At 42.1% G+C, this 23,924-nt stretch overlaps 2 protein-coding genes across 6 annotated transcripts in view; one reads left to right on the top strand and one right to left on the bottom strand.

Annotated features, from left to right (window-relative positions):
- GPR87 (G protein-coupled receptor 87) overlaps positions 1-8,375 on the top strand; it is a 41,480-nt gene extending 33,105 nt beyond the window's left edge. For all 3 annotated transcript variants that reach the window (XM_056564948.1, XM_056564950.1, XM_056564949.1), the window contains one exon: positions 7,294-8,375. In XM_056564948.1, coding sequence (XP_056420923.1) covers positions 7,294-8,321 — 1,028 coding nt within the window. In that variant the 3' untranslated portion in view covers positions 8,322-8,375. The remainder of the gene's footprint in view (positions 1-7,293) is intronic.
- Positions 1-23,924, bottom strand: part of MED12L (mediator complex subunit 12L) — a 627,340-nt gene that overhangs the window by 323,014 nt on the left and 280,402 nt on the right. The gene's annotated exons all lie outside the window — the stretch shown is intronic.

Genomic DNA, 23,924 nt, shown 5'->3' with positions numbered 1-23,924 from the left:
CGGCAGTAAAAAAATAAAGATGTACATACCTTCCTCCGCTCCCCCGGGGCCTCCGGTAACCCGCTCCGGTCTCCGCCGCAATCCACTTCCTGGTTGCCGGTGGTCGGATGAATCAGCCAATCACCAGCCAAAGCGCAGTCCGACTCGGCCGGCGATAGGCTGAGCAGCAGTGTGAAAATGCTTCAGGACACAAAATTCTCACTACACCGGCACCTGCGGCCGGGGCCGAAAACGTCACACTGCCACTCAGCCTATCGCCGGCCGAGTCGGACTGCGCTGCGGCTGGTGATTGGCTGATTCATCCAACCACCGGCAACCAGGAAGTGGATTGCGGCACAGACCGGAGCCGGTTACCGGAGGCCCCGGGGGAACGGAGGAAGGTATGTACATCTTTATATTTTTACTGCCGGCACTATGGGGGACAATTTTTAGGGTCTGGAGTTCTCCTTTAAGTGTTCCCTTTATTTTTTTGAGCAGTGTATACATTTTTTTTTAATTCAAATGACATCAGTAGAAAAACATCTCCCATTTGATACAAGTTAATTCCACAAATGTTTACAACACAAACATAGAAGATCATGCATCTACTTGTGCAGCAAACATCACATTTTCTTGGCGTCAACAATGTGTTTGGCATTTTTTGAAGCTGAGAAGTAGCATGACAAAGGAGCCATCATGTGAATGGCTTGGACCTAGCTCTGTAACTGTTTTACACTGCAGATGTTTTAACTCACAGTATGTAAAGCTGCCAAGTCACAGAGTCCCAGAATAATTTCACATGGTGTCTTATCGTCCTAGACAGTGAAGCTCATGAAATTGGCAAATCATCATTAAAAGACGTATAGCAGCACTTAATAACAAACTACAGTTGAAAGGATATGATAGTTTCAGCAAATAAATGTTATTTTTCCAATAATGAAAAGTTATGCACTTTTCCAATATACTATTTCTATGTATGAATTGATAAAAAAATGTAAAACCTCTGTTTACCGTTAGTCAGTGGAAATCTTCATTGTTTGCACCAAGGGGAAAAAATATCTGGAACACAGGTTCGCGACCCAGAACAAGGCAAAACATGGTTCTCATAACTATACTGTAACCACTCCTGTATCTGAGCGTCCATTAGATATTGAGGATGTATTCTTTATTCCCAGGGCAATGGTTCTCAACCAGGTTGCCTGCAGCTGTTGCAAAACTACAACTTCCAGCATGCCCTGACAGGCTTTAACTGTGTGGGAACACTAGGATTTGTAGTTTTGCAACAGTTGGAAGCACCCTGGTTGGGAAACTTTGCCCCAGGGAGTAAACATTGAAAGCTTTTGTGGAATGACCACAAGCAGGGATCTTAAAGTGTACCCATTATATCCCACAAATGTTATATGTTATTCAGTATGTAATCCTGATCATGCACATATAATTTTTGTGTCTAGAACCTATATTTCTCACACAGATACCTTCTTTCTGTTGCTCACTTGCTTTGTCATTCTGTGCTTTGGAGGAGGTGTGTACTCTGCATGCCTTATCTTAAACCCTGAGTGCTGGGTCTCTTCATCCAGTCACTGCAGGCTGCTCTGTAACCCCCTCCTTTCTGCTGCAGTTTGATAGGACAGAATTGAGCATAGAGGAGTGCTCTTCCCGCCCTTACTGGACTTTTATTTTCTATTGGGGAGGGGCTTCCTTATTTTTATCAAAACCTTTTTTTATACTTTTTTTAATTTGCTTTTTTTTAAGTCGCCTATTCATTGCAATCTTTTGATTGCTAATACTGTTCATAACACTGATCAGTGTAATTGATTATCTACTTCTATGGTCTGTAGAAGAGGATCGCCGGAGTGACCTGGAGCCAGATAAGGAGACCTACAGCTGCCATCTTGAACTTATCGGACCCATGCGATTGTACCACCAGTGGTCTGATGGTCTATGTACATCCCCTTATTACTTTAGATGCCATAATCAGTTTTGATCATGGTGTCTGAAGGGTAAATGGTAGGTATCAGCGTGATCTCTAGTGTCTGAAATTACCGGTGGTAATAGAATCTGGGACCCATTATAGAATCTGGGACCCATGGTCTATGAAGTGTGCGCAGCTCCTGTGCTCTCTTCATAGTCCAGATGGTCCTCAGAGCGTACATGGTGTTCCAAGTACCAAGCAGCCAGCGTGTACAAGTATGTTCTGTGTCTTCAAGAGGTTATAGCTGTGCTGGGAATAATTGGACCCAGAAATATGATGTGACCCATCATCCAGAGATCACAGCAGTGCTGCTGCCTCCTTTGCTTACAATGTAGCCATATGAGCGCTATGTACAGAGAAATTTGGAGGGCAGAAATGGCAAATACTCTGTCTTCTTTCTTATAGGTCTTCTCTGACAACCAAGCACTCAAGTTACCACTGCATGGGTGATTAATGGGAGTTAATCTAGAGTGCCTTAAAAACAGTGCACTCTAAAATAAAGCCCATTAATGACTGCCATAAAATATGTATTGCTGGGGAAAATTATTTAACCCTTTTACATATTAAAAGGCTTTCATTGTGTACCCCTATTCTCTTTATTTTCCTAAAGACTTTACACATCTATTTTTTTTTTTTTATATCAAGAATGTTACAGTCACCTGAAATTATAATATCTCCCTTTACAACAATTTCAGTTCACGCAACATGTTATCACAATCATCGGTTTGCCCTGTAGGTCTAGGTATCACACCAGTTCTAATCACAGTCATCCCTATTTTCTCTGCCTTTCCTGTACAACATGTATCCATGCATAGCCATAAATCTCTAAGCCTCACTGACTTGAAGACATCTCTCCTACTTCTGCACATAGATACTCTGTCACAAATAAACACTCCACAAAAGATTCAAGGATGTCTTCTCTTCTTGGTTATTTCTTCCACTGCACCACATTCCAAGCCGAACCATTGTTGACACTTCTATACCAACCCAAAATATGTTAATAGAGAATGATGAATAGGCCCATTCCCAACTCACTGAAGCTCAAAATAGAGTACCAACTAATAAAAAGATAAATATGTCTTTGACTATGTTACAGTAGAGGTCATGGAACCATTTACTTAGTAATAAGTTGCTTCTTGCTGATAAAATGAATTCTTGGGTAAATGTATGTATTAAGTCAATTTTATATGTTACAGAGACTAAGCTAATTCAATAATCATACTATTTCTCCCACAGGACTTTAAACTTAAAAGTGTTTAAAAATACATTGTATAATGAAATGTTATACAATTATCTAATAAATTATAATGTATTCCAGCGCTCAAAAATAGGACTTAATTGTATATATTATGAATACTACAATATCAGTCTGTATAGTATGAAGTATATATTCTTCATACTATACAGACTGATATTGTAGTATTCATAATATATACAATTAAGTCCTATTTTTGAGTGCTGGAATACATTATAATTAATTGCGGTATATTTTATGTGGTGTGGTTGTCAGGGGATCCACCCGTATATCTAGCTGCTATAGGCAACCCTTCCAGTAGCGAGTGTATATACATATATATATATATATATATATATAAATTATTTAATAAAGTTTCTTTATCCCTCACTTGTGATTATCAACAGTGTGTAGTTATAGAATGGTCATTTAAGCATTACATAACCAGGACAGGTTTTTTGTGTTGTTTTTGTTCTTTCTTTTCCTATTCACTGACTGCCCACATGGTTCTTAAAACAATGTATGACTGATATTCAGTATATTACTGCTCCATTATACAATGAATAAGCTTTATTTACTTTAACCACCTCCTTCATATGAAAGGCACACTCTAATAAATCCTTCAAATAAAACCATGAAAACAATCATTATAGTACATGATATTGTTCTCTTAAAGGGGTGCTCTGATGGAAAACAATTATTTTTCAATTTAACTTGTGCCAGAAAGTTAAACAGATTTGTAGTTTACGTTCACACCCTATCAGTCCAGCCAAGACGCTAGAGAGAGTGTGATGGTGCAAGGGTTAAAGCCACTAGACCTCTGGTTATCCACTACAAGTCCCAGCAAGTCACCAAATTAACCCTTAGATAAACGTGTTTCACCAGAGCTTCCTTCAGAAAGGTGAGCTCCTATATTTAGAGATCAAAGACCAGAGCTGATTAATTCAACATTTAATCTGATAAAAGGTATCACAGTGCTAGGTATAAAAATAAACAAAGGACAAAGAGGTACAAAAATATATAAAAGAGTTCAGCAAGACAAGTTCAGAAAACAAAAATGAAGCCCTTACAGCATAATGGTATAGCAGTCCTTGTGAGTGAATCTCCAGCTGTTGCTTAGGGTCTTTGTCCAGCTTTTGCCACAGGCTTAAACCAAAGTTTGTCCAGCATCTCATTTTTATAGTGACTTTTTAGGAGGGAAAACTGTATCCCCCCCTCACCCATGCCTTAGATTATACATTATACACAAATACAATTGTAATACACATGTATGGTTCCATACTCAGGCCTTGGGCCTGACAACTTCTATGAAAAAATCTTAATCCTTCCAGTACTTATCAGCTGCTGTATGCTCAAGAGGAAGTTGTATAGTTCTTTCCAGTCTGACTACAGTGCTGACACCTCTGTCCATGTCAGGAACGGTCCAGAGCAGGAGAGGTTTGCTATGTGAAGTTGTTTCTACTCTGGACAGTTCCTGACTATTGCATTTCTACTAATAATGTTTAAAGGGGTCCTCTGGTGGGGCAAAATCTTTTTAAATCAACTGGTGTCAGAAAGTTAAACAGATTTGTAAATTACTTCTACTAAAAAAAATGTAATCCTTCCAGTACTTATCAGCTACTGTTTGCGCCACAGGAAGTTCATTTCTTTTTGAATTTATTTTTTGTCTGACTGCAGTGCTCTCTGCTGACACCTCTCTCCATATCAGGAATTGTTCAGAGCAGGATAGGTTTGCTATGGGGATTTGCTCCTGCTCTGGACAGTTCCTGACATGGACAGAGGTGTCAACAGAGAGCACTGTGATCAGACTGAAAAGAACAACTCAACTTCCTCTACAGCATACAGCAGCTGATAAGTACTGGATTTTTCAATAGAAGTAATTTACAAATCTGTTTAACTTTGCTATGAGAAAAAATAGTTTTCTACCGGAGTACCCCTTTAATGATTTGACAGCGGGCCTTGAAATTCTACATAAAATACTGATATAGACTAAAAAGTTTTAGCATCAGCAATCTTTATATAGCTCAAAGCTATGCATAGTAATTGGAAATATTTATAGCTAAATATCTCAAGTTTAACCCCTTAAGGACCGTTTTTTTTTTTTCGTTTTTTGCATTTTCGTTTTTTGCTCCTTGGCTTTAAAAAATCATAACTCTTTTAATTTTGCACCTAAAAATCCATATGATTGCTTATTTTTTGCACCACCAATTCTACTTTGTAATGTGGTCAGTCATTTTGCCCAAAAATCTACGGTGAAACGGCAAAAAAAAATCATTGTGCGACAAAATTGAAAAAAAAAACCGCTGTTTTGTAACTTTTGGGGGCTTCCGTTTCTACGTAGTACATTTTTCGGTAAAAATGACGCCGTATCTTTATTCTGTAGGTCCATACGGTTTAAAATGATACCCTACTTATATAGGTTTGATTTTGTCGTACTTCTGGAAAAAATCATAACTACATGCAGGAAAATTGAAACGTTTAAAATGGTCATCTTCTGACCCCTATAACTTTTTTATTTTTCCGTGTATGGGGCGGCATGAGGGCTCATTTTTTGCGCCGTGATCTGAAGTTTTTAACGGTACCATGTTTGCATTGATAGGACTTATTGATCGCTTTTTATTCATTTTTAAATTATATAAAAAGTGACCAAAAATGCACTATTTTGGACTTTGGAATTTATTTGCGCGTACGCCATTGACCGACATATTAACGATATATTTTTATAATTCGGACATTTCCGCACGTGGTGATACCATGTATGTTTATTTTTATTTTTATTTACACTGTTTTTTTTTTTTTTATGGGAAAAGGGGGGTGATTCAAACTTTTAATAGGGGAGGAGTTAAATGATCTTTATTCACTTTTTTTTTCCACTTTTTTTTTGCAGTGTTATAGCTCCCATAGGGACCTATAACACTGCACACACTGATCTTTATCATTGATCACTGGTTTCTCATAGGAAACCAGTGATCAATGATTCTGCCGCTTGACTGCTCATGCCTGGATCTCAGGCACTGAGCAGTCATTCGGCGATCGGACAGCGAGGAGGCAGGTAGGGACCCTCCTGCTGTCCTGTAAGCTGTTCGGGATGCCGCGATTTCGCCGCGGCTATCCCGAACAGCCCACTGAGTTTACCGGCAGTTTTTACTTTCACTTTTAGCCATGTGGCTCAGCTCTGAGCACGCGGCTAAAGGGTTAATAGCGCGCGGCGCCGCGATCGGCACTGCACGCTATTAGCGGCGGGTCCCGGCTTCACTATGACGCTGGTCACGCCGTGATATGATGCGGGGTTACCGTGTAACCACGCGTTATATCACGGGAGCAGGACCAAGGACGTACCGGTAAGTCTTTGGTCCATAAGGGGTTAAGGGGGAGTGCCCCGAAACGTCGCGTCAGACCTCTGGATTTCTCTTGGTGTGAATGATCTCTTCCAGCCCATATCCATACCTACTGATATATTTTATTCCGTTTTAAAGAGTAAGAAAATCTACACATCTAATAAAGATGAAGAAATAAGCAACTAAACTATAAGTGCTTCTTTGATTATATCAAGTAGTGCCACTGAGCATACACCTATACCCACATATCTGCATAAGAGTACTATTAGGAGTAAGTTACAGACTCCGTCTATGGGTTGAAATTCTGTGCACACATTCAGGTTATTGTGAATAGCTAAATGGCATAGTCATTTATTTCTGAAAATTGATCATTGTGTGGAAATAAAATTGGAGTATCATGAAGCAGCAAATATTTCTTAGAAACTGGGTTTTCATTCATGCAACAGACTGTAATTTGAAGGATCCTGTTATCACTTTCATGCAGCCCGGACCACAAGTCACAAGGGTGGTCCCTGATGTCTTCTGCCCTCCTCACCAGCCTTGATTGATAGATTTCTCCCTGTTTGGGTATAGGGAGACATCTATCAACCAAGACTGGACTTTCCTGACTGTTCATATGATGGCTACTGAAGACTCACAAAGACAAAAAAAAAAAAGATTTCTTAAACCTAATGTCTTATTGGGATAAAACATCAATAATTATAATGTTTTCTTTTTTTTTTTCTTACTAAGCTTCCAGTATTTTTTAATACTTTTTCCTGTTTCCACAGAATACATAAGGGATGACTTTCACAATAACATCACAAGTCATGGAGGAAACTCTACTACTCTCTCAGAACTATTAAGGATTATTTTTCCTGTGGTGTATCTAATCATTTTCCTTGGGAGTGTCATGCTCAATGGCCTTGCAGTTTGGATTTTCTTCCAGATCAGAAGCAAAACAAGTTTTATTGTGTATCTGAAGAACATTATGGGTGCTGACCTCCTGATGACAGCCTCCTTCCCATTTAAAATCATACAGACTTCTGGGATCGCACAATGGAATTTTAACTTCTACATCTGTCGATACACCAGTGTACTGTTCTATACCAGCATGTACATTTGTATTGTATTTCTTGGACTGATCAGCATTGATAGATATCTAAAAGTGGTGAAACCTTTTGGAAGTTCCAGAATGTACAGCATTAAGTTCACAAAGATGGTGTCTACGAGTGTTTGGCTACTCATGTCTGCACTTGCCTTGCCGAGTGTCATTCTGACAAATGGTGAACCAACTAGAGACAACATCAATGACTGTATAAAACTCAAGAGCCCTTTGGGGGTTCAATGGCATACAGCTATTACTTATATGGAGATGTTCATATTTTTTACTGTGATGATTGTGCTTATTGCATGTTACATTTCAATATCCCGACATATACAGAAATCTAGCAAACCCTTTGTCAGTTGTTCCAGTAGGACGAGAAGACATAACCAAAGCATACGTGTTGTAGTGGCTGTTTTCTTCACCTGTTTTTTGCCCTATCATCTGTGTATGTTGCCTTTCTTATTCAGCCGTATAGACGCACTCCTGGATAAACATATGTATACCATTCTGCTCTACTGTAAGGAGGGTACTCTAATTCTTGCTGCCAGCAATGTGTGTTTAGATCCTATCATCTATTTCTTTATGTGCAGATCCTTCTCTCACAGGCTTTTTAACAGGTCCAGTATTAGGTCTAGGAGTGAAAGTATTAGATCGCTACAAAGTGTAAAGAAATCTGAAGTGCGGATATACTGTGAATATACAGAAGTATGAGAATGATATATTCAGATTACTGCAGTGTCATATGTAAATATTATTAATAAAATACTAAAACCATATGCTACATGTTTTGTAACGTATAAAGAATTGCTCAAGCGCAAGACTCTCGGTTTGGCCACACACAAATCTTGAATATGGCTTATTGCTCGCTCCTGGTCTATACTGTACCTTCATAGGTCCCTGATGTTACACAGAATCATAGATTCCATGAGAATCCATGAGAAGAAGGATGCTATGGCATAAACCAATGTATGGCTTTTTGCAGACATAGAGTTGTCTCCTCTTGAAGCATTGCTCACAGATACACAACATGTTGACACATGGAGTTAAATATTGGTTTGTACTCTGGAACCTTATTGCTGTTTGTGCCCCCATTTCAGAATCTTCACTAGGAATTACAAAGTGTATAATGTTTGCCTGGAACCCCTGTGGCCTGGGTGGCATGGTGATGATGTTAAATGGGTACTCCGCCCATAGACATCTCATCCCCCGTCCAAAGAATAGGGAACCCCCCGCAATCTCGGCTGTGGAACCCCAGACATCCGATGCATGGAGCTCCGTGATGGATGAATGGTGATGCGGGGCTTAGGCTTGTGACGTCACAGTCACGCCCCACTCGTGACATCCCTGCCATGTCCGCTCAATGCAAGTTAAGGGGAGGGGGCGTGACGGCCACCACACCCCCTACCATAGACTTGCATTGAGGGGGCGTGACCATGACATCACGAGTGGGGCACGGCCATGACATCACAAGCCTCCAGTGCTGCACCCAACGCTCAAAACGGATGCAGCAGAGAGATCACGGGGGAACCCACCACTGAGGGATAAGATGTCTAGGGGCAGAGTACCCCTTTAAGGTATGTTTGTGGATCACCCATTGTTTTTTATGCATGTAAGATTTTGTGCCCAGGTACAGTACTAGTAAGGGATAGGTAGGTTCCGCACTCCTCTTTGGTTGGTGCGCTTGTTTTTTTTCTTTCTAGAAGTTTCTTTCCATGTAGGTTGCTAATCAGAATCTAGCGGTCTAGCGGTAGGAAGTTCAGGAGGATTTAAGACACTGCTGCAGGGCATCAGTGTTGGCATGCTATGTAGTCAAGTGGTTAAGAGGTCAGCACCACCAATCTGCCCTATGGCTAAATGTACCAGTTTTTATTCAAAAGGCTTGTCATCCAGCTACTGTTGGGTGGACATGTTTCAAAGTTTTAGTCTGTATTCTGATGAATTGATTTATAAAGTCTGATAACACCTATGACTAGTGCAATGTTTCTCAATTCCAGTCCTCAGGGCCCCCTAACAGGTCATGTTTTCAGGATTTCCTAAGTCTTTCACAGGTGACATAATTATGGTCAGTGAATCAGGCATCACCACAATTATATCACCAGTGAAAGACTAAGGAAATCCTGAAAACATGACCTGTTAGGGGGCCCTGAGGACTGGAATTGAGAAACACTGGACTAGTGTGATGCAGCATGGCCAGGTATATCAGCATTATGCTAATGTGAAAAATACACTGCACAAGTATACTACTATCGCTATCTCTGACAGTCCCCCTGTCGGGCTAGTTAAAAAGAAAAGTAAAAATAACATGTACAGAAAACAACAAGCTCTAATATGGCTCTGTCCACTAAAAAATTAAAATTACGGAACTTGGAAGGCGAACATGGAAAAACGGAAAAAAAAAACTGCTTGGGTATTAAGGCCTCAAAGGCATATGTCAGGATCCGGGCTGGTAGCTGGTAGCGGAGGCTGGTGGTGGATCCGCTGTGCCAGAGAGGTGATGACGTGGGCCGTACCAGGGGAACGGAGTCTAAGAAGTTACTGGTTTTCACCAGAGCCTGCTGAAAAGCAGGATGGACTTGCTGGGGCATTTTTTTTTAGCAATGTTTCTGCCTCTATAGTGGTTGATGTCAAGGGTAGCTGTGCTCCTTTTTGTCATCTCCATGGGGAGATAATAGGGGGAATTCTTCAAGAGTGGTGTAGGTGAACATTTTTGACTCCATTTATGGAAACTGTGTACCTGCACCAGATGTGTTACATGGTGCAGGGCATGTGATAAATATGGTGCTGATCACATTTCTATCGTCAGTACTCCGCTTTGTAGGGTGCTTCCTCTGCTACTTTTTGTGTGACTTTTTATTTCTGTGCAAAAAAATATATATATATTTGTAGTCGGTGCTCAATCGTATAGCGAGCCTACCTAACTGAACCTCTTACTAAACTCCTGTTCCCTACTATCCTGTGACCTATCTAGGCAGTCTGAGTTGTGCCATATACTGCCGCGTAGGAGTACACCTGAAAAATAGAGGGCAAAACTCATAATGAGAACACAGCGCTATTAACTCGTGCAACAACCCCATGACCAATGACTGAAATGCATCGTGCAATACTTACTATGGAATGGGGGTATAGCGCATGTAGGTACTGGCTCCCCGGCACCTCTATTACCTAACCACGTATGCTGGCACACCATGATGTGACGCCGGTGCAGCAGGCTTAATGCTAAGGGAATAACTGGATATAATGGACGGATTGCTGTAAAGAATTAGCAAGAATACGAACATGCTTGACAAACAACTTGCAGTGAGTGCCGCCCCATAAACAATGGCATCTGCTGACCCCATTGGACCCTTGACATGCGGAAGCGAAGATTGCAATATTCAGCTGAGCATTACTCGTGGGACTAGAGAAAATGCCGTATGATAGTAACCTGATAATAACATTCATCTGCTATACAATTCCAATAAGTGATTATTTACATGCCTGTAAAGTTATTGCAACTACGGCCATGCACCTGCATGTAATTCCTCTAACCTTAGGAAACCACGACAACTGAAGGACAGCGCGTTAAGCCGTCCTGATGTCCTAATGGGGAATTACCTGGACGTCAGCTAGCCAACTGACTAAGCCAGCTGCCAGGGCTGACGGCTAGAGGGGCTGGATTCAAGAAGAGTGGCAAAACTCAATAAATGCAAGCAAGAACAAAATGCACTAGAGACAACCTCTGAGTGTCTGTCATAAACATAGTGTAGGTATTCTAGACTGTGTGTTAGAAGATCTCTGTCGCTGAGAGACGTGGAATAAGTCTCAACAGGGATTCAAGAAAAGTGGCAAAACTCAATAAATGCAAGCAAGAACAAAATGCACTAGAGACATCCTCTGAGTGTCTGTCATAAACATAGTGTAGGTATTCCAGACTGTGTGTTAGAAGATCTCTGTCGCTGAGAGACGTGGAATAAGTCTCAACAGGGAACAACCCTATGCCCGTATGCACAACTCCAAGGGCTACCAATGTGCATACCAAGTCACTGCCCTAAACCTGTGTCAGTTTGCCACTGTAACCAACCTGTGGATGTGACCGGCAACAAAGCCACTAACGCAGCAAGCATAACAATAAAATTCAACCAACACGTGATCACTAACATCAACCTGAAGCCGAGACGACAAAACCAACCACACAGAGCCAAGTCCCTGTATGCCCAACCCAAATGCTAAGTAAGCCTATGGGGCCATAACGACGTTTATCGCCATCCTGGAGTCGTGTCAGGTTGCAGCTGGACCGACCTGTAGACGTGACAGGCCAAAAATAAATGGCAATCAACAACGAAAAATAAAGCTATATCCCTGCGCGTAACCCAACGGGTGAATAACATGACGTATATATAATGACACTGTCGCCAACCTGAAGTCGTGTCAGGTTGTATCCGGACTGACCTGTAGACGTGACTGGTCCAGCCGAATTTAAAGCCTGTACCAAAGTATGTGACTAACCTGAAGCCAAGATAAGATGTAACCATATTTAGCCTGTCGACTAGGCAAATAACCAACCCGAACCCCAGAGATATAAATATGTATGCGATATATATATATATACCTATGCGCAGCTAAAAGGATGACTCACTGAATTATCCATGCACAGGTTCACCCAATACCACGAAACCTGCGCAGAGTCAAAGACATGGATGTATGGACTAAACACCATAACATAGCAAAACATCATGAAAACATACGTACCTAATGAACCTATGGATGTATACCGAGTATGAATACCATAAATGTAAGCCTAGCATGACCCCTATGCAGACCATGACCATATGAACGTAGGTCCAGCATGACCAACAAGGCCATATGCACCTTACTAACACCACTACCGCATGCTCAACAATCTACGACCATATGCCCAGACAAACTATATGGGTGTATGTTCAAAACTGAGGGCGTGCACTGAACAACTTATGAACGTATGGCTAGAATGAACTGCATGAGCGAATATGCACTGAACCAACTATATGTACCGATACACTGACCAACTTGTACACCCCTATGGCCCGTACAAATAAAATAATTGCATTAAGCACTAATATATAATACAACACATGAATTTAAATATCCGATGTCTATTGCACTGTACAAAAACTACACCTATGAGTTGTGTTATTATTGTTCTGATAATGTGTCAGTAACAACAATTATGCAATATATCCCCCTGCAGACGTGTCAGGTATAATGGGTATACACCGCCTATGTGTCGTGTTAAGGTTGTTCTGAAGACGTGTCAGTAACAACAATTACGCAATGTACCCCTCTCCTGCAGACGTGGCAGGTATAATGGGTATACACCGCCTGTGTGTCGTGAGGCTGTTGCTGAGGAAACGTGTTAGTAATAACTACTGAGTCCCATCCCCTGCTGACATGGTAGATGTGAGGCCCTGACCGCCACAGCTGTATAAACACTAAAGTGAGGAACGCATGTGCCCCAATGCTATGCAACTATATGCACTGCAGACACTACAATGCACCTACACCAATGCATCGATAACCACTATAACGTGAGAACTACATGAACTAATCATTAGCATGAAACCCTGAGCGTATAGACCGAATGAACTGTGTGTGCATGTATACAAACGAACTATATGAACAAATGCCCACTGTGAATGCTACCATGGCGATAAACACTTATCCATAGTATCGAAGTAACAAACGGATATAACGTGTGACAGCACCAGCGGATCTATGAGCGTATGTATGTGAGAGTGTTATGTACAGTATACTTCCTACGAGCGTATGAATGACATGAAACCTACAAGCGTGTGTGCAGCATAAGTACTACCAGCGAGTGTACAGCATAAACACTGAGCGAACGTACAGTATAAACCTGCGGGCATGTGTACCGCATAATCCTAGGAGTGAGTATACTGCACAACCCTCACGAGCACGCATACAAACCCTGCGAGCGTGTGTAAAGTATGAATACTGTCAGCGAGTGCGCCGTATGAACCCTGAGCGTATGTACAATATAAATCCTACGAGCATGTGTACAGCATGAATACTACCAGCGAGTGTACTGTAAGAACCATCTGAGCATATGTACAATGTAAATCCTATGAGCGTGTATACTGTAAAAACCTATGAACGTGTGTACAGTACAAATCCCACGAGCGTGAGTACAGTATAAACCCTGCAAGCGTGTGTACAGTATATATCCTGTGAGCGTGAGGACAATATATACGTACCCTTGAGTGACCCTTCAACTACCATGGACCAACCTCACTGATGAAGTGTTTGTTACGAAGGATCGGTGAAAGCCTAAATGGGGACCGTAGCACTTAAGGAAAATTATTTATCAAAATTTCACATAAACACCATTTTTTTTAATGCTCCACATAATCGTATCTGTACACGGGTGGCAAAAGGATGCTAGGCATAACACACTCCCAATACGTAGAAAGGCTAAAGCTAAACCTACCAAAAAAGTCCTGACACGAATGATTAAGTACGTGTATGATGTGCTCGGTCATCTGATACCTCGAAGAACCCTCCCATTTTTTTTTTTTTATTCTTATTTATACCTGTAAAGAGAACACATTTCACAAAACTTTCATAACGTAGCCATGCATGCGCTGCATGTGTGTAACAAAGCTCCTGCAGCCAGGAGGCGTGCCAGCATATAATTAACCGTTACTTGTAATGTGCAGGCAGAGCAGCCAGAAAATACGCTGGCATATGATTAACCCCTTTGTTTAATGGGCAAAGCGAAGCAACCAGAAAACGTGCTGGCATAAGATTAACCTCTACTTGTCATGTGCCGAGCGGAACGGTCAGAGAGCGTGCTGGCATATAATTAACCCCTACTGTAATATGCAGAGCGGAGCAGTCTCGTATATAATTAACCCCTATTGTAAAACGCAGAGCGAAGCGGGCAGAGAACATGCTGGCATGTAATAAACCCCTACCGTAATATGCAGAGCGAGGCCGCCAGAGAATGTGTCGGCATATAATTAACCCCTACTGTAATATGCAGAGCGGAGCAGTCTCGTATATAATTAACCCCTATTGTAAAACGCAGAGCGAAGCGGCCAGAGAACGTGCTGGCATGTAATAAACCCCTACCGTAATATGCAGAGCGAGGCCGCCAGAGAATGTGTCGGCATATAATTAACCCCTACTGTAATATGCAGAGCGGAGCAGTCTCGTATATAATTAACCCCTATTGTAAAACGCAGAGCGAAGCGGCCAGAGAATGTGCTGGCATGTAATAAACCCCTACCGTAATATGCAGAGCGAGGCAGCCAGAGAATGTGCCGGCATATAATTAACCCCTACTGTAATATGCAGAGCGGAGCAGTCTCGTATATAATTAACCCCTATTGTAAAACGCAGAGCGAAGCGGCCATAGAACGTGCTGGCATGCAATTAATCCCTACCGTAATATGCAGAGCAAGGCAGCCAGAGAACGTGCTGGCATATAATTAACCCCTACTGTAACATGCAGAGCAGCTAGAGAACATGCTGGCATGTATGCAGCATAAGCTACGGGCGTATAACCATTGTAAAAGCTACAGGCGTATGTACAGTATGAAAGCTACGGGCATATGTACAGTATAACAGCTATGGGCGTATGTACAGTATAAAGCTACGGGCGTATGTACAGTATAAATGCTACGGGCGTATGTACAGTATGAAAGCTACGGGCATATGTGCAGTATAACAGCTACGGGCATATGTACAGTATAAAAGCTATGGGTGTATGTACAGTATAAAAGCTACGGGCCTATGTACAGTATAAAAGCCATGGGCGTATGTACAGTATAAAAGCTACGGGCGTATGTACAGTATGAATGCTACGGGCGTATGTACAGTATGAACGGTACAGGCGTATGTACAGTATGAATGCTACGGGCGTATGTACAGTATGAATGCTACGGGCGTATGTACAGTATGAATGCTACGGGCGTATGAACAGTATAAATGGTACAGGCATATGTACAGTATGAATGCTACGGGCGTATGTACAGTATAAACGCTATGGGCGTATAAACAGAATAAATGCTACAAGCGTATGTGCGGTATGAAAGCCACGGGCGTGTATACAGAATAAACACTACGGGCGAATGTATAGAATAAACTCTACGGGCGTATGTACGGTGTAAAATGGTACGGGCGTATGTACAGCATAAATGCTGCAGGCATAGGAACCGTAAAAGCTATTAATGTCTATGGAGTAATTGCTACCCACGTATGCACAGAATAAACAATATGGGTGCATGTACGGCACTACCAGCGTCCATGCAGCACGATACTACAAACACATGCACAGCACGAACGCTACCAATGCACGTAGCGGTAACTCATGACACGCCCCTGCTCTCAGCACTAAGAGCATATACATAAAATATGACTTTTTTTATTTTTTTTATTTATCAGCCTAGAAACTGGGGGGGGGGAGGCTGTAGAGCAACTCATGAGGATCCCCCCCCCCCCCAGTGCTCAGCAACATCCTTACAAATGCTTGCACAGGAGATAACAAAAGAAAAACCGTTCTTTGTGAACCCCCTACCTCATAGAACCGTGGGGGTGCGAGGTCTCACAGAAGACAACCCTAGAATAACATGCGGCGTGAACCTCCGATAGACTGTGGGAGTGGGCCTGGACAATCTGCTGACCAATCCTGACCGAAAACGCGGAACCCCCGTCTGTGTTCCTTTACTGGTCCCAGGTGTGCGGGTAATCTCCGCAAAATACTTGTTCAACCCACGCACGAGGACGCTGGTCCATGAAAAATGAGACCGGGGGCCAGGTCTGGCCGGGGGTCCCCTCCGATCAGCGGCTTACCTCCGGTGATCGGGCTGCGATGGAACACCGCTCCCCGTCCAGCCCCCAGCCACTTACCCGAACACCGCTCTGTGAAGACGTCCGGTCAGCTGACACCACGCGTCAGCTGATCCATGTCACGTGAAGGACCCGCGGCGACCGAGGCCTGCACCTCTGGTCCCCCGGCTCCCGTGACCTACTCACCAGCCAAGAGGACTCTGTGCCGTTTGCAGGAGCCGGGAGGACCAGCCCCATCCTCACACCCTGGAGACGCCGTTTCCCGTACCAACTTCCTGTCAGTGGACTGCTGACGTCTCACGTGGCGAACCCGCGGCGTCAAGCACAGGTACTGCCGCGGGTTCTTATAGCAAAATCCCGCCCCTCCCACAAATACAGGCTAATAAATTAGCCTTAACACATATATGTATCTTTTAAGGAAAATCCACCCAAATAGCCAACAGATAGTGTTTCTATTATAATTGTTGTATATGTATTTACTTACACTGCAGATTTAAGTTTCCAGCTATCTTTTCTCTTCTCTCTCTCTCATAGTTTAAGTGTGTTTAGTTTAGAATTGTGTATTAAACATCTTTATTTCTGCCAGTATTTGGATGTCTAGTGTTGATTTGTGCATTGGATATTAGGATATAACTCTTCCAAAATTCCTAAAATAGGTTGGTCTGTGGGGAGTTAATGAATGCATTTGGTCTCCGGAAGTACTGTTTAGCTAAGTGTCTATGCACCTGGTCTGTGAATATATTGTATTCACATGACCGCACGGTGGCCGCTATTTTGTGTCTCCGCTATTTTGTGTCTCAGCCATTCTGTGTCTCAGATGCATGGTCTGCAGATATTTAGCTAGTTGTATAAGCGGCAGAGCCAAATCCAATTCGACCCCAAGCCACGAACCACAACATGGACCCAAAAATTTTTTCCTAAATATATATTAAACTCAGTGTGTTGCTCTGCAAATAAGTAATTTCCTGTTGTGAGCTGTAGACATGGACTAAGTAGACCACAGATGAGAACTGTTGCCTGTTTAGTGTGTGACTGTCAACCATGTACCCCTCTTTTAGAGAAGAGATAATAGGGAAATGGCTGTATGTATCCATGAACTCATGTACGACGAGGAGAAGAGGCTATACATCTATCAAAAATGCATGGAATCCATTAAACACATAATAGAAAAACTACGAGATGTTGCTAAAATAGTCCAGTTGATAACCTATCTACAATAAACTGACACTGAAAGGAGTTGTCTTGTTTAAATATTGTTAAATTGTTTTCAAGAAAATTGTACTAAAACAAGGTGGGTCCCTATTCAGACCATTATCTATTTGGCCATTAACTGTACTTTACTGACGGTTGAGCTACAAGGGGGATTTTATAGCACTTGCTTCCATTGAACACTTTTTGATCAGCTTTTCATCAGGGTCTTTACTAATGGGAAAAAAAAAAGGATTTCTTAAGTAGACTGGATTTTATCAGTGAAAAAAAAAAAAAGGTAAGTCAGAGAAAAACAAACCCTGTAGGGGTCAAGTCTTGAAAAAAATAGCGTGGGTACTCACCAAAGATTTCTGCTCAAAGGCTGGTCCTGCTAATGGGAAGTGTTCCTGCTGTGAAGAAAGTGCAGGAACTCAGTTCCCATGCGTTCCTGCAGGACTTGAGCCCTGCCTGTAACACAACAAAACCCAAGTACAGTTATACAGAATTTATTCCTATAAATTCCTGCACATCCTGGGATAAGTACTTATGTGGGTGGTCCTACTCATTGATTGACAGGACCGCCCACATGACTACTAAGCCCAGAATAAGCAGAAATTTTCAGGAATAAAAGGCATCCTTTCACGTTTCCTACACAACTATAAATGAATCTATTCCCCCTGTGCTGCAATAGACTGGACAGCATTTTCAATGTGGCAGGTTCCCTTTAAGGGGGCATTATTGCTGAGGGCACTCAAGACAATTTTAAGAACCACCTTACTCACAATACATACATCTAACCTTCCATTCTGGAAACAATTTCCTACCCTTTATGTCTTCCACTTCATAACTTTAATAAAATTGGACAACTTTAGTTTTGCTCATTTGCACTGACATATACATAATATGGTTTTACAGTCATCCGGTCACACACACATGATTATTGAATTTTGACAAAGTTGCCACTTTGTGGGCACAGAATCTGTCAACATTTGCTTTCATTTCCTTTTCCTTCCATAATTCTGTCTGCCTGTACTGCTGAGGCAGTGATTTTATTATAGATGCTTGTATTTGTCTACCTTTATGCTAGTTCATTCAAAATGAGTAAGAATAAAAACTAGTATAAGTCTTGTAAAACATTTGGCGTGATGTATACTGATCATCCTTCAATATCTGGCACTAACAAGTTCGCAGCAGATCCTTTAAGTTTGGTAAGTTGCAAGGTGCGGCCTTTATAAATTGGACATGTTTTTCAGCACATCCCACATTAGCTCAATCTTATTGCGATCTGGGGGATTTTTGGAGGCCATGTCAACAACTTTTTAATGTTCTACAAACCAGTCCTGAGATGAGTATGGTTAGCTTGCTTTGGAGCATAAAGGGGTAGTCCAGTGCTGAAAAACGTATTCCCTACCCTAAGGACTGCTGGGGCCCCCCACGATCTCCTGTACGGGGCACAGGCTTGCTGGCCAGATAGTGGGTGTTGACCACCACACGCAGCGGCGGCTGACACGCCCTCTCAATACATCGCTATGGCAGAGCCGGAGATTGCCGAAGGCAGCACTTCGAATAGGGAATACCTTTTTCAGCACTGGATATCTCCTTTAAGAAAGGCAGGTAATTGCAATATGACAGATATGGTTTAAAGAGGGGGCTGATAGACAGGTCTCAACCTAAATGTAAATTTGGTTTACAAGAACGGAATATGTATGCCTATATGTTATTAAAACATGCAATCCTTAAAATTTCATGATGATGTCACTTTTATATCAGGAATTGGTAAATGCAAGGTTAAAAATATTAAAGAGCTATACCAGTGTGAGATTAAAAAAAAAATCATATAGTGCTCAGAATGCAGTGAAACAAAACAAAAGCCATACTTACCTACCCCCAGTCCTGCTACAGCTCCCATTTGTCTTCTTTCAGTACCCTGATGCTCCTGTCTTTGTCTTGGAAGCAGGACCTGCCCTCTCAAACAATTATTGGCTCACAGGTCATACAGCCACTTGTGAAAATTCACTCTGCTGTGGGCTTCTTGCTACGTTTCAATAGAGCTTGAGGCTTAAAATATGGAAAGTCGTGTGAGGGAAAAGAGGAGAAGACAGGTGAAAAGGAAGGAGGACAACTGAGAAGGGCAGACAATAGGTGAGAATGAGAGAATGAGAGGGGGTATCTGCAATTGGAAGAGGAGGTGAGAAAGTCAGGGCTGCTATTAAAGGAGGAGAAGAGTAGAAAGGGGTAAAAACAGCCAGTTGGGTAGAGGGGTGCAAAATGAGTACAATATTGCTGTACTGTGGTGTTGGTATACCACAAGTATAGCAGAACTTATTGCTGCACTGTGGTGTTGGTTTACTACAGGTGGATCAGTATTTGTTGCTGCACTGTGGTGTTGGTATACTACAGGTGGATCAGTATTTGTTGCTGCACTATAGTGTTGGTTTACTACAGGTGGATCAGTATTTGTTGCTGCATTGTGGTGTTGGTTTACTACAGGTGGATCAGTATTTGTTGCTGCACTGTGGTGTTGGTATACTACAGGTGGATCAGCATTTGTTGCTGCACTATAGTGTTGGTTTACTACAGGTGGATCAGTATTTGTTGCTGCATTGTGGTGTTGGTTTACTACAGGTAGATCAGTATTTATTGCTGCACTGTAGTGTTGGTTTACTACGAGTGGATCAGTATTTGTTGCTGCACTGTGGTATTGGTTTACTACAGGTGGATCAGTATTTGTTGCTGCACCGTAGTGTTTGTTTACTACGAGTGGATCAGTATTTGTTGTTGCATTGTAGTGTTGGTTTACTACAAGTGGATCAGTATTTGTTGCTGCATTGTGGTGTTTGTTTACTACAGGTAGATCAGTATTTGTTGCTGCATTGTAGTGTTGGTTTACTACAGGTGGATCAGAATTTGTTGCTGCACGGTAGTGTTTGTTTACTACGAGTGGATCAGTATTTGTTGCTGCACTGTAGTGTTAGTTTGCTACAAGTGGATCAGTATTTGTTGCTGCATTGCGGTGTTGGTTTACTACAAGTGGATCAGTATTTGTTGCTGCATTGTAGTGTTGGTTTACTACAGGTGGATCAGAATTTGTTGCTGCACGGTAGTGTTTGTTTACTACGAGTGGATCAGTATTTGTTGCTGCACTGTAGTGTTAGTTTGCTACAAGTGGATCAGTATTTGTTGCTGCATTGCGGTGTTGGTTTACTACAGGTGGATCAGTATTTGTTGCTGCATTGTAGTGTTGGTTTATTACAAGTGGAACAGTATTTGTTGCTGCATTGTGGTGTTTGTTTACTACAGGTGGATCAGTATTTGTTGCTGCATTGTAGTGTTGGTTTACTACAAGTGGATCAGTATTTATTGCTGCACTGTGGTGTTGGGTTACTACAGGTGGATCAGTATTTGTTGCTGCACTGTAGTGTTGGTTTACTACAGGTTGATCAGTATCTGTTGCTGCATTGTGGTGTTTGTTTACTGATCAGTATTTGTTGCTGCACTGTTGTGTTTGTTTACTACAGGTGGATCAGTATTTGTTGCTGCACTGTAGTGTTTGTTTACTACAGGTGGATCAGTATTTGTTGCTGCATTGCAGTGTTGGTTTACAACAGGTGGATCAGTATTTGTTGCTGCATTCCAGTGTTGGTTTACTACAGGCGGATCAGTATTTGTTGCTGCACTGTGGTGTTGGTTTACTACTGGTGTATCAGTATTTGTTACTGCACTGTAGTGTTGGTTTACTACAGGATGATCAGTAATTGTTGCTGCACTGTAGTGTTGGTTTACTACTGGTGTATCAGTATTTGTTACTAAACTGTAGTCTTTGTTTTCTACAGGATGATCAGTAATTGTTGCTGCACTGTAGTGTTGGTTTACTACAGGTGGATCAGTATTTGATGCTGCACTGTGGTGTTGGTTTACTACAGGTGGATCAGTATTTGTTGCTGCACTGTAGTGTTGGTTTACTACAGGTAGATCAGTATTTGTTGCTGCACTGTGGTGTTGGTTTACTACAGGTAGATCAGTATTTGTTGCTGCACTGTGGTGTTGGTTTACTACAGTTGGATCAGTATTTGTTGCTGCACTGTAGTGTTGGTTTACTACAAGTTGATCAGTATTTGTTGCTGCACTGTAGTGTTGGTTTACTACAGGTGGATCAGTATTTGTTGCTGCATTGTAGTGTTTGTTTACTACAGGTGGATCAGTATTTGTTGCTGCACTGTGGTGTTGGTTTACTACAGGTTGATCAGTATTTGTTGCTGCACTGTGGTGTTGGTTTACTACAGGTGGATCAGTATTTGTTGCTGCACTGTAGTGTTGGTTTACTACAGGTAGATCAGTATTTGTTGCTGCACTGTGGTCTTGGTTTACTACAGGTGGATCAGAATTTGTCGCTGCACTGTGGTGTTGGTTTACTACAGGTGGATCAGTATTTGTTGCTGCACTGTAGTGTTGGTTTACTACAGGTGGATCAGTATTTGTTGCTGCACTGTAGTGTTTGTTTACTACAGGTGGATCAGTATTTGTTGCTTCACTGTAGTGTTGGTTTACTACAGGTGGATCAGTATTGGTTGCTGCACTGTAGTGTTGGTTTATTACAGGTGGATCAGTATTTCTTGCTGCACTGTGGTGTTGGTTTACTACAGGTGGATCAGTATTTCTTGCTGCATTGTAGTGTTGGTTTACTACAGGTGGATCAGTGTTTGTTGCTACACTGTGGTGTTGGTTTACTACAGGTGGATCAGTGTTTGTTGCTGCACTGTGGTGTTGGTTTACTACAGGTGGATCAGTATTTGTTGCTGCACTGTGGTGTTGGTTTACTACAGGTGGATCAGTATTTGTTGCTGCACTGTGGTGTTGGTTTACTACAGGTGGATCAGTATTTGTTGCTGCACTGTAGTGTTGGTTTACTACAGGTAGATCAGTATTTGTTGCTGCACTGTGGTCTTGGTTTACTACAGGTGGATCAGAATTTGTCGCTGCACTGTGGTGTTGGTTTACTACAGGTGGATCAGTATTTGTTGCTGCACTGTAGTGTTGGTTTACTACAGGTGGATCAGTATTTGTTGCTGCACTGTAGTGTTTGTTTACTACAGGTGGATCAGTATTTGTTGCTTCACTTTAGTGTTGGTTTACTACAGGTGGATCAGTATTGGTTGCTGCACTGTAGTGTTGGTTTATTACAGGTGGATCAGTATTTCTTGCTGCACTGTGGTGTTGGTTTACTACAGGTGGATCAGTATTTCTTGCTGCATTGTAGTGTTGGTTTACTACAGGTGGATCAGTGTTTGTTGCTACACTGTGGTGTTGGTTTACTACAGGTTGATCAGTGTTTGTTGCTGCACTGTGGTGTTGGTTTACTACAGGTGGATCAGTGTTTGTTGCTGCACTGTGGTGTTGGTTTACTACAGGTGGATCAGTGTTTGTTGCTGCACTGTGGTGTTGGTTTACTACAGGTGGATCAGTATTTGTTGCTGCACTGTGGTGTTGGTTTACTACAGGTGGATCAGTATTTGTTGCTGCACTGTGGTGTTGGTTTACTACAGGTGGATCAGTATTTGTTGCTGCACTGTAGTATTGGTTTACTACAGGTGGATCAGTATTTGTTGCTGCACTGTAGTGTGGTTTGGTTGAAGCTGGTTTGAGTATTCTAGGTGGTGCATGGTCGCATTTAGCACAGTTTAGTAGTATGTGTTTGTCAGCGAGGTCCCACATCAATATGAATAAGCTGATAAGGCCTGACTAGAAAGAATTTGAGAAGCCCTGTTCTAGTGTGTCCTATAAGATGCATTTAGACACTGGTCGCACCTTACTTACTGCTCACAAGGAAACAGGCTGAAGCTGCACCTGTTAGGATAACAGGCTGTGTGAGTTAGGGATCAGAAGTTCTATGTCACTGATCTATTACTTATTGCACTTAGGACTCATAACAAGTGAAATGTAAGGGTGCATTCACACTGTGGAATTCCGCAAGTAGAATTCCGCACAGTGAACGTTACCATCAGTGTGAATGGGTCTTCTGCGAGACCTGTTCACACTGCGGAATTTCAGTGGCAGACAATACCACCGCCGAAATTGTTCAGCGCAAAGAAAGAACATGTTCATTCTTTGCGCGGAATTCCGCGAGTACTGCATAGCTGTCAATGGTGACGGTGCAGTGCCGTGCAGTCCTACCGCCGAAGTATTTATGACGGTGGCCGCCTAATGGAATCTGCGCTCACGGAATTCCGCAGTGTGAACATACCCTAATAAGGCTTCTTCCCCTTTGCTACTAAAAACTTAGAGGCATCCTGCAGTGCCCAT

Source organism: Hyla sarda, chromosome 3 (assembly GCF_029499605.1).
Source record: "Hyla sarda isolate aHylSar1 chromosome 3, aHylSar1.hap1, whole genome shotgun sequence".
Taxonomy (NCBI): Eukaryota; Metazoa; Chordata; class Amphibia; order Anura; family Hylidae; genus Hyla; species Hyla sarda.
This window is presented reverse-complemented; position numbering and strand designations above follow the sequence as displayed.